General features: G+C 42.9%; 1 protein-coding gene across 6 annotated transcripts in view; it reads left to right on the forward strand.

Moving 5' to 3' along the window:
- The window catches only part of CEMIP2 (cell migration inducing hyaluronidase 2), a 123,908-nt gene that overhangs the window by 21,078 nt on the left and 91,568 nt on the right, over window positions 1-11,262 (forward strand). For 4 of the 6 annotated variants that reach the window (XM_040620246.1, XM_040620245.1, XM_040620247.1 and 1 more), the window contains exons 3-6: window positions 346-486; window positions 1,083-1,644; window positions 5,683-5,852; window positions 10,290-10,478. In XM_040620246.1, the coding sequence (XP_040476180.1) occupies window positions 346-486; window positions 1,083-1,644; window positions 5,683-5,852; window positions 10,290-10,478 (1,062 nt within the window). Of the gene's footprint in view, window positions 1-345; window positions 487-1,082; window positions 1,645-5,682; window positions 5,853-8,440; window positions 10,479-11,262 lie in introns of those variants that run through there. The other 2 variants (XM_040620248.1, XM_040620249.1) reach the window with 2 other exon arrangements.

Genomic DNA, 11,262 nt, shown 5'->3' on the forward strand with positions numbered 1-11,262 from the left:
AAAGACAGTTCACAGTTTTGCCTCTTGCTGTTAATTTATTTTCAGAGTAGATGATGCAGGGGGACTCCGTGTTTATCTCGTGGAGTTTGATCTGAACTAGGTGGTAGCAACTTAGTTTTGTAGAGCAAACTTTTTTATGCATTGAAGTAAAGTATTGGACATATCTGCTGGGTGGAATGGGATGGGATTTCCATCCTTAGGGCAGGAACTTAAAACAGGTCTGCCCATCACTTGCAGATTGCTGTAAATGATTATAGTACTTGGCTCTGGCTAAAGGCATTCTTGCATTTTGTTGCATTGATGGGATACCGATGTTGCTTTTTTTTTTTTTTTTTTTTTTTATAGAGAATTGCCCAGATCAAAACCCACGTCTCAGGAACTGGGATCCAGGACAAGATTCTGCGAAGCAAGTTGTTATCAAGGAGGGAGATATGTTCCGTCTGACCTCAGATGCCACGGTGAATTCTATAGTCATTCAGGATGGAGGTAAGGAATGGTCCCTGCCTATGGGAGCTGCAAGGCTGCTTGTTCCTATGGGGGGAGCATTTGATGGTCTTTAAGTAGAAAACTATTCTTAGCCTTTAGAATGCGGTGTCGGTCCATCCATGGGGCATGAGGAGTTCCTAAGGTAGAACCATAGAATTCAAGAGCTAAAAGGCCCTTAGAAATCATTCAAGTCAAGACCTCTGAGTGATAGGGAAGGAAACAGTTCCAGAAGCTGATCTCTCATAGCTAAATCTTTGTTATAGCCACAGAGAGTGATGAGAGAATTAACATGGGTTAACATGTAAAAATGATTTGTAGGCTCTTAGATATTTTTCTAAAAATAATTTAGTCCTAAAATGAACGGATTGAAATTCATGCCCCGGGGCATTTCTAGCATGTTGAGACATGAACTGTCCATTTCTACCTTTACTATTTTGAAAACAGGCTTAATTTTCTAAGCAGACTCCTAATAATTTTCCCCCCAGTTCATTGCAGAAGAGTCTTTTCTTCCCCACCCCCACTAAGGTAAACTCTATTTCTTTATATCCCAGAGAGATGTTTCAGAAGGTGGCTGATACTAGTGTTGTTCCTTGCAGGATTGCTTGTATTTGGGGATGATAAAGATGGATCCAGAAATATTACTTTGAGGACTCGTTACATCCTGATCAAGGATGGTGGGGCGCTTCATATTGGAGCAGAAAAATGCCGCTATAAATCCAAAGCGACAATTGCCTTGTATGGCAAGTCAGATGAAGGTGAAAGTATGCCAACATTTGGCAAAAAATTTATTGGTGTGGAAGCTGGCGGGACACTGGAGATACACGGGGCACAGAAGGTCTCATGGACGTTGTTGGCGAGAACTCTGCATTCCTCGGGCTTGACCTTTGGGTCCTATGCCTTTGAAAAGGACTTTTCTAGGGGCCTCAACGTGAGAATCATTGACCAAGACACGGCCAAAATTTTGGAGAGTGCCAGGTTTGATACCCACGAATACCACAATGAGAGTAGACGGCTGCAGGAGTTTCTGAGAATACAGGATCCAGGCCGGATTGTTGCCATAGCCGTTGGAGACTCGGCAGCCAAGAGCCTCTTACAAGGAACCATACAAATGATCCAGGACCGGTTGGGAAGTAAGCTGATCCAAGGCCTGGGCTACAGGTGGGCTGACCTTTTACCTTACTTCCCAGCTACGTGTTGGAGTCTGTGTCTGTGTGACAGGAGAAGGGCCTGCAGAAGGGGACAGAACGCACCGTAGCCTGGCTTCGGGGTGTCAGAATGGCCACTCTTGCCTTGAAACATGGGACGGGGGTGGGGGAGCAGGATGCTGGTTACAAAACACTCTTATCTTGGCTCCGGTTTATTAAGCACTTTGGGAACCGGAGCGTCAGGCTTTGGAAAGTGAATAAGAGAGATGTGCGGCTGGGAAACAGCCAGGCTGCTCCAGGGCAGTTTACTTCCCTCTTTCATTACCTTGGGCAGACCGTTTGAAACCCAGGCTACTTGATTCTGCACGCGGAGGTGTCAAAGTTGTCTAAAAAAACTGAGGGAGGGGCGCTGCCCCTTTCTTTTCCTTTTTTGGAGTCCTCTGCGTGCTGATTTGCATCTGCGTGTCTGATTGGTGCAGGTCTGAAAGCGAGCAGCTGCAGGGCTCGGAAGTTCGCGCGCACAGTAGGAGTCACTGCTGCTGCCCGGCGCGCCCAGCCCTCCTACGCTCGCTCACCAGGCTTTCCTCCTGCAGCCCTGAGGCTGGGGGAAGTAGCTGGCTGCACAAGTCATTCAGAAAAGAGAAGTTTCATTCTGCTGACTGTTCTTCCTAAAGCCAGGGAATGTCTGCTGTGAAAGGAAGAAGGTGTTAAAACTCACATGTTGAGAGGGTCTAGTTATTTTTTCCTTAGTTGGTGGATGGATCTAGTTATTATTTTCCTTCGATAGGTTGTTGGGATGGAAGGGTACCTGTGGAAATTCTAGAGAAAGTTAAGAAGACAAAGTTAATGAAGAAGAGTGTCAGGAATGTTCTTGAAATGCCTTTTCTTCACCCCGGGGATATCGAGGAGGTGTTGAGGGCTGGGTACCCCTAGGTGCTGAGATGACAGAACACGACCTCAGAGCCCTTGTTTAATCCAGTGAATAAACACTCCTAAGGAGGAGCATACAGTGAGACCCTTGCTTCCAGGCTGGGATGGGAGTGCAAATAGAGGGAGCCCCCAAATTGGCCTGGGCCGTCTGTGGAGGCTTCCCAAAGGAGAGAAACCTGAGGGCACTTCAGGAGCATGCTCTGTAGGCAGTTGGAGAGGGAGGGCTTTCCAGATAGGGAATAGCAGGTGCCAGACCTCAGAGGTGGGTTCCTGAAAAATGAGGATTAAATAGAATAACCCACGCAGAAAAGTGCTAAAAACAAGAATGCAGGGTTTAATGACTTATCACAACGTGACACCTGGATAGCCACCATCCAGGTCAAGACAGAGATCATTGCCAGTGGCCCGAAAGCTCCTGTGCTGTCCCCTCTGTTTCACTGATCACTCCTTCTGCTCACCGAAGATAAGCGCTCACCAGCATTTGTGGAGAACATAAAAGTTCAGGTTTGCCTGTTTCTGGACTTTGTATCAATGGGAGCAGACAGTATATCCTATTTTGTATCTGGCTTCTTTGCTCAGCTCTGTGTTCACTGAGGGTTGTGTAGGTTGGTGGGTGTAGTGCTGGTTTGTTTTCATTGCTGTTCATGTTCTCTTGTACGGCTCTACCCCAGTGTATTCACTGCTGGACATCTCTTCTAGTTCGGACCTCTCTTACAAAAAGGGCTTCTCCAAATGTTCTTTCATCCATCTCTTAAAACCCATGTGTCCATAGTCTGTAATGTATCGACCTAGAAGTGGAAACATCTTTTCAAAGTTAGATACCTACTTCATTTCATTATCCAGGATATGCCAGGAGGACAACTCTTGTCTCTTTACTCCATTGTTTTTCTGGGTTCGTGTGATCCTTGTTTGACTTTTTTGGGTTCCTTTCCTCCTGGTTTCTAAATTCCCTTTAAAATAGTGCTGCTGATTGGACAGGAATTTGAGTTGTGATCCTTTGCCAATGTTCCATTGCTTTGACGTTATCTCCAATGTACATAAACATACGCCTTTGAAGATACTGTTCTGGTGCAGTGAAATTTTCCTCAAGTGGAGGAGGGAAGTAGGAGTGTTTTGGAGATAATGTCAGGAGAATAGAACATTGTTCTATAGTTGCCGAGGCAGCTCTGGTAAATAAAGGAAGCCTCTGATATTTCTTCTCCTTTCCTCTCACATAGGAGATAATAAGTGGAGACATTTGGCATTTGATTCTTTGTGCTGTATCAAGGAATATAAATAGAGTTATAAAGCATAGTCAGCTGAAGAGTCGCTAATCCAGGCAGGGGCAGGTGTGGAATTTATAAGGATATAGGCATGCTTTGGTTAACTTGTATCTGTGAACATCCCGCCATCTGTCTGGCATAGATTACATTTGAGATATATATATGATCTCCCTCTGGAGTGGGAAATTGACATTTTTCTTTCCGGGTTTTAAACCAGGAATCTTAAGGCAAATTTTTTTTTGGCTTTTTGTCTTCGTTCTTTTTTTATTTTGGCCACAAGTTTGAGCAAGTCCCTGGGATGTTTATTACAGAAATAAAATGAAATTAAAGGGCATTTTCAAACACAGTTGCTTTCAACAAATAGATATAGGGCATGTAAAAATTTAAATCTGTTGGATAGTGATTATACAACTTTGATTTAAGGTTGTTAAGAAACCAGTAACCCAGTGGGTTTCAGCTTTGCACTCCTGAGATTTTTAAAAATCCCATGCCCAGGGCCCCCCTGGAAATTTTTACATAAGAATCTCCGAAGGGTAGGACCCACAGGTGTTTGATGTGCAGTCAGGGGTGATCACTGCTGCTCTAACCTCTGACCTCTAACTCAGTGTGGTCCCCAGACTAGTAGCATCAGCATCACCTGGGTGCTTATTAGACATGCACATACTCTGACCCCACCTCAAGCAATCTGAGGGTGGGGCCCAGCGATGTGACTGGACCAAAGTCTGAGAACCATTCTCTAACTCAGTGGTTCTCAAGTGTGACTGCACATTCAAATCATCTGGGGAACTTTGAAAACATACTAATGCCATGCCCCACCTGGGGAGATGATGGTGGCATCAGTCTGGGCTGGGTCTGAGTGTGGGTGGCTTCCTAAAGCTCCCCATGTTATTCTGTGATGCAGCCAGATTTGAGAACATTGCTGAGAGTTCAAAAGAGAGCAGGCAATTCTCATTTTATTTTTATTTATGTTTCTTTTCTTTCCTTTTAAAGTTTTTATTTAGATTTCCAGTTAGTTAGCATACAGCTTAATATTAGTTTCAGGTGTACAATATAGTGATTGAACACACCATGACAGGTGCACTCCTTAATCTCTATCACCTGTTTCATCCATTCCCGCACCCTTAACCCATTCCCCCACACACCTCCCCTCTGGTAACTGTCAGTTTGTTTGCTATAGTTAAGAGTCACTTATGGTTTTCTTCCCTCTCTCTCTCTCCCTCTCTTTTTTTCCCTTGCCCCATGTGCATCTGTTTTGTTTCCTAAATTCCACGTATGACTGAAACGATATGGTATTTGTCCTTCTCTGACTGACTTATTTCGCTTAGCATGATAAACTCTAGTTCCATCCACGTCTTCGAAAATGGCAAGAGTTCATTCTTTTTTATGACTGACTAATATTCCATTGTCTGTATATACCATCTCTTCTTTATCCATTCATCAGTCGATGGACATCTGGGCTCTTTCCATATTTGGGCTATTGTAGATAATGCTGCTGTAAACATAGGGGTGCGTGCCTTACTCGTTTTAAAAGAAGGGAAATAAATAGGTTTGTGGCCAGAATGATAGGTGAATAATAGGGGTGTGTATGGTGGAAGGAAGACAGTGATTCATTTTAGTCCTAGCCATCGGTGTTTCACTTGTTACAGAGCTGGACAAACAAGGATTTAAAATCCAGATGCATTTCCTTCTGTGACGTCGGTTATTTCAGTCAAGGTTTGGACTTGTAGCCTCATGGCAAAAGAGATAGAGAGATTGATAAAAATGAAATTCAAGCATTAAGCAGCATCTGACATAACATCTGTGTCAAGGATCTGGGTTGGTACCATGACAAATAAGGCACATGCTCTTTTCCCTTCTAGGCAAGCGTGGGCTTTGGTTGGTGTCATCGATGGAGGAAGTACTTCTTGCAATGAATCCGTGAGAAACTATGAAAATCATAGCAGTGGAGGGAAGGCTCTTGCCCAAAGAGAATTTTATACTGTGGATGGTCAGAAGTTCGCTGTGACAGCTTATAGTGAATGGATTGAAGGTAAGCAAGTACGGTTTAAACTCCCCTAAGACATTGGTAAGTACTGTGAAAGGCTGTTTTTTTTAGGTGGTGGTGTATTCAGAAGACAGTCTGATTAGATTTCTCAGCTGGTTGAAGATGAAACCAATAGTTTCCCTGCTATAGTCGATCCCTTCGACTCAAAGGGTTCTTGCTGGATTGGACAATGCTCTGTTCTGGTTTGGTCACTCCCAACTGGACTTTGTTCTTGATTTTCGAGTCATAAAGTGTGGTTAACTATTAGAGATGGATTTGCTTCCTGGATTTGGTACCGTTTGAACCAATCTACATTTGATAGGAAGAGTTGCCTTCGGTTATGGTCTGTGACAGTGAGTATGCTTTTGTACTTTGGATCATCTCTTTATGTAGACATGGAGCAAATACTGCTTTTGCACACATGCCATACAAACAGACATCTCGTTTTCGTAGCAATTTCTCCTTGATGATCCAGCTAATGCGTTTATCTTCTAAACGAATCAGAAAACTCAGAAAAGTCCAAAGTAAAAATTAAACTCTAACCCTGTCATTCAGAGAGAATTGTTTTTGTGTAAATAATCTCGTCATTTTTATCTTAAATGTGTTTTCTCCCCTAGTGTTCATTTTGTTTTAACCTGTTTCTCTCGCTTTAAGTAACATTTTATACGGTTACCTTAGGTCTTTAACATTTTCTTACATAATTTTTATTCTCATTCACTTTTCAGAAGAACCATAATTTGTTCAAATAATGCCCAGTCCTGGGTTTAGGGCACCTCTGACTTGTTTCTTTAACGATGTTTACTCACCTCCTTCGCTGCCAGGTTTTTTGACGCCAGATATGAATAGGCAGCCTCCTGTCTATGCTTGCCCACTACCTTTTCTTTTGCAAGCAAAAATTATACCAAAATTATTGTGAAATGAGTAATCGAGCAGTGCCTTATTACCCAGAAAGGTTGATTTTAGGGCTCATACCTCGGTTTTGAGCGGCAGGGTGGCAGTATGTTTCCTAAGATGGAATTCTGGAGATAGCCCAGCTCTTTCACTTACTATATGATGGTGGGCATGTGACTTTACCTTCCTAACGCTCAGTTTCCTCATCTGAAAAATGGGCAGGATGAGAGAAACTACCACAGAGGGCTGCTTCGGGTAGCCAGGGGGAAGACTATGAAGTTTTTCGCACCACGTGCCTAGGAAGCCTTCGGTGTTAGCTATTTTAATGATGATCCAAACATGACTTGGGGTATAATGGTGTATTTTGTAGCATTGCAGTTAAAGAGAGAAAGTCTTTTGCTTTAAAATAAGCAGGTAAGTAGAGTTCGTCCTATGTCACAGAGACTTTCACATGTTGCTTCTAAGCAGCCTTCTGGTTTGGGCTGAGGAGACCATACCTACTATGGACGAGGAAGGTCAGCTTTCTGCCTCCAAGACCACTGCTTTCTACCCCATCATGGTTGCCTCTGGCAAAAGGCAAAGGCGGATGACAAGCATTTCTTTGCAAGAATTTGGTCCTGCACGAAGAGCTTAGTGGAAGTGCTTCCAGTAAGAGTTCATGCAGAGGATAATTACTGACAAACCTCAGGTCAACATTTCCTCTGTGGAAATTTTTGTTTTCATTTCCACATTACCAACGACTACTCATTTCTGGAAGAGGGTCGCTTCTAGCTATTGTAGGATACTGGGTCCCGAGTTCTCAATGACGCTTGCTTTCTGGAAGAGGTGGAAAATCTCTCCAGGAAGCAAGGAGGGTGAGCTTATTTCCTTTCATATTTCCAGTTCACTAGTGTTAATGGGAGGAAGTCTTAGGCAGGATTTTCTTCTGAAGCTAGGAAAAAGTGAGGACTTTGTGAATAACACAGATCTTCCCGGTCTAACCTTCTGCACTTCTTTTTAAACAGCAACAAATTCTAATGGTCTTTGAAGTTGAACCCGATGTATCTAGCCATCCTCGTCTTTAAAAAGCAGTTTTTGAAAAATTATATGGAAAAAATTAATGTTTCTTAGTTCTTTTTTAGTTTTTTTTTTTTTGGTAATATCTGAAAATTTGGGCAGCGATTTTCATTGCTGCTGAGGTTCTTGGTTATCTTTGTGCTTCTGATTCTTTTTTTTTTTTTTTTAAAGATTTTATTTATTCATTCGACAGAGAGAGGGACAGCCAGCGAGAGAGGGAACACAAGCAGGGGGAGTGGGAGAGGAAGAAGCAGGTTCCCAGCAGAGGAGCCTGATGTGGGGCTCGATCCCAGAATGCTGGGATCACGCCCTGAGCCGAAGGCAGATGCTTAACGACTGAGCCACCCAGGCGCCCCTGTGCTTCTGATTCTTGGGAGGGCAGAATAATGACCAAGTTAGGAAACTGGGCTCTGGAGTTCAATTAGTATTCAGTTGTGGGGTCTACCATTTTCCAGCTGTTCTTCAAACTCCCTGACTTCTGGTTTCTTCATCTCTAGTGCACATAGTGGTTTCTGTCTCTCCCAGTTGTTTTGATGAAAAGTTATTTATGTATTAAATTAATTTTTAAAAAGATTTTATTTATTTATTTGAAAGAGAGCACAAGTGGAAGGCAGGGGGTGCAGAGGGAGAGGAAGAAGAAGACTCCCGGCTGAGCAGGGAGCCCGATGCGGGGCTCCATCCCAGGACTCTGGAATCATGACCTGAGCTGAAGGCAGATACTTAACCAACTGAGCCACCCAGGCACACCGAAAAGTTTATTTATTTATGCATGTGAAGTCCCAGCAACTATTGGCTGTTGTTATTAGAGTCATTATTATTAATGTTATTTAGACCAAATCCCATCATAGGCTTTAGTATCTGGATGCAAGAAATATATACAAAAGAGAGCTACTTTACTTTTTGGTCCTTTGTGAAAACAAACGCATAGTAGGTTGGCATCTCAAGGAACAGAATCCACGACTCACTCAGGTTAGGTTTTTTCAGGAGAGTTGGCTCAGGATTGTTGGGGTATCTGTAGCATTCCTTGTGCCTTGCCCGAATTTCCCTCTTTTTGTTTCCCTAACTTGAGTCAGTGTGTTTCTTCACTCCTGCCATTGGCCCTTTGTGTCGATCAATATCTTAAAGTCACCCCAGAATAGTGTAGCAGTTAATCAGAAGGATGGTCATGAGTATAGATACAAGGAAATAAATACCTTTGAGATGCAGTGTTTTTCCTTCTTCAGCGATCTTATGAAGTGACTTCTATTTATTGTGTATACAGTTGCATTGAGTCAGCTTTTGGCTTGTGACCGATTCTATTGCGGATGTTTTAGAAGCGGGAAATGTTTCTACACATGGTTGCACATAAAAGAGTAAGTGAAGGAGATGTTGGATCAACTTTTCAGTTTTTGTCTACCCAGTTGGGAACCAACTTCTAGTTTCAAAAGAAGGCATTGGGAGAGATCAGTGATCAGTAGTCCCTGGGTCGCATAGACTGCAGAGTTGGCGTTATCACAGGGAAGGAATGGAGTTGGACAGGGACACTATCTTGTGGCTTCTGGGTGACATTGCAGATCATAGTGGGAGTGCTTATCCCTTCACCAGACATCTGTGAGTTTGCATGACGGAATAGAGGCGCAAATATACAGGTGGACCCACTCTGCTGCCTTCATGAATGTACCTTCCAGGGAAGTGAGCTATTCTCCCATTGGACGGGCATGAATAATACCAGAGGGAACGCTAGAATGAGAAGGATGTTGGGGAAGTCTTTAAAGATTTGCCTGATCTTGGGCCGCCTGGCTGGCTCAATTGGTAAAGCATGTGGCTCTTGACCTTAGGGTCGTGAGTTCAAGCCCCATGTTGGGGGAAGATTACTTAAATCAACTTAAAAAAAAAAAAAAAAAAAGATTTGCCTGACCTTCATAAGATGGGGATAGTATTTTGGTTGGTGGATCAAGAGTGGAAGGACATTGTAGCTGAAGAATAAAGAATGAATAAAGGCCCAGAAATGAGAGATTGCCTAAGGCAAACTTTTATTCTTAAGATTACATAACGTGCTGATGTTCTGTCTCTCATCCTGTGTCCGGATCACACTGAAGCACTGAGCATTTATTACAGACCTGTTCCGTGTTTGGCAGTGTCTCCTTATGTAGGATAAGTTCTTACGACATTTTAGGACTGCTTGGAAGCAGTATTATAGTTTTAGCACTGACTTGAAGTACAGCCAGAGGTTTGGGGATCGGGAGCCTTCTTCAGAATTATAAAAGAATAGTTGCTGGCGTGTGACGTTTCCTGTCCCATGTTAGGGGAACATGGGGCTCTCGACCCTGGAGGTCAGGGCTGTCCATGTTCATCTTTTTATCATCAGTATCTGCAGAATGACAGGCACATGGTTAGTGTTGGTAAAAATATACTGACTTCTGTGTATCTCAAATTTTGTGAGTCAGTGAGTTGGTTGATTTTAGGGGGGAAAAATGCCTACTAATGCATCATTTTTTTTCTTGCTTTTTGGTTTAGGTGTTTCTCTTTCAGGTTTCCGGGTGGAGGTTGTAGATGGAGTGAAGCTTCATCTGCTGGATGATGTTAGTAGTTGGAAACCTGGAGACCAGATCGTGGTTGCAAGCACAGACTATTCTATGTACCAAGCGGAAGAGTTCACTCTACTCCCCTGTCCTGAGTGCAACCGCTTCCAGGTCAAAGTCAAAGGTATCGGACTGCTCAGCATGCTTCTTGGCATTTGGTTCCTGCAGTATTCCCTGTCCCCCCACCCCACCCCAAAGCCAGGGCCCTCATCATCACCATCACCATCATCATCTGGATGTTGAAGATCTTAGCAGTGGGGTGCGTTGAACACTACATCCCAGAGGATGTGAGTAAGAGTAGTTAGTGAGCAGTAGTGTTGCTGTGAATGATACGTAACAGGCGAATCAGTGTTTTGTGCTATTTCTTTGTTTAAAAAAAAAAAAAAAGAGACATACTAGATGGATTGATTTTTTTTTTCAAGATCCTATCCAACTTCTTTCTTATTAATTTTCTGCTATCAAATAATAATAATCTCAATTATCAACTGATTCGTGTTTAAATAGAAGGCTTTCTTCTTAATTAAAAAATCTCATGATTTTTGAGTGCCTACTTCCTTGGCAAAAAAACGGATCTCACTAATATTTAAAATAGAACCAGAAAGGTATTTTCATAGACTACATTTTTTGTCCGAAGCTGGAATCGTATGTTTTTTGAGGGAAGGCAGGGTGCAGTGAGGTCCATACTGGAAGCTGTGTTTAGGAAGAGTGGCTGACATTTACCCGGTACTTACCCTGAGCCAGGTAATAGGCAAAGCACATTTATATGTTGCCATTATGCATTTCAGTTATTACATCATCCCCCTTCCTTCTGTACTCAAGATTATATACATTTACGATATAAAACCAAGGAGTTTACAGTAACTATTTAATAAGCACACATTGGTGGGCAATTTAGAGCTTTGTAGTTT

This window comes from Ursus maritimus, unplaced genomic scaffold (genome assembly GCF_017311325.1).
Source record: "Ursus maritimus isolate PB19 unplaced genomic scaffold, ASM1731132v1 scaffold_34, whole genome shotgun sequence".
Classification (NCBI taxonomy): Eukaryota; Metazoa; Chordata; class Mammalia; order Carnivora; family Ursidae; genus Ursus; species Ursus maritimus.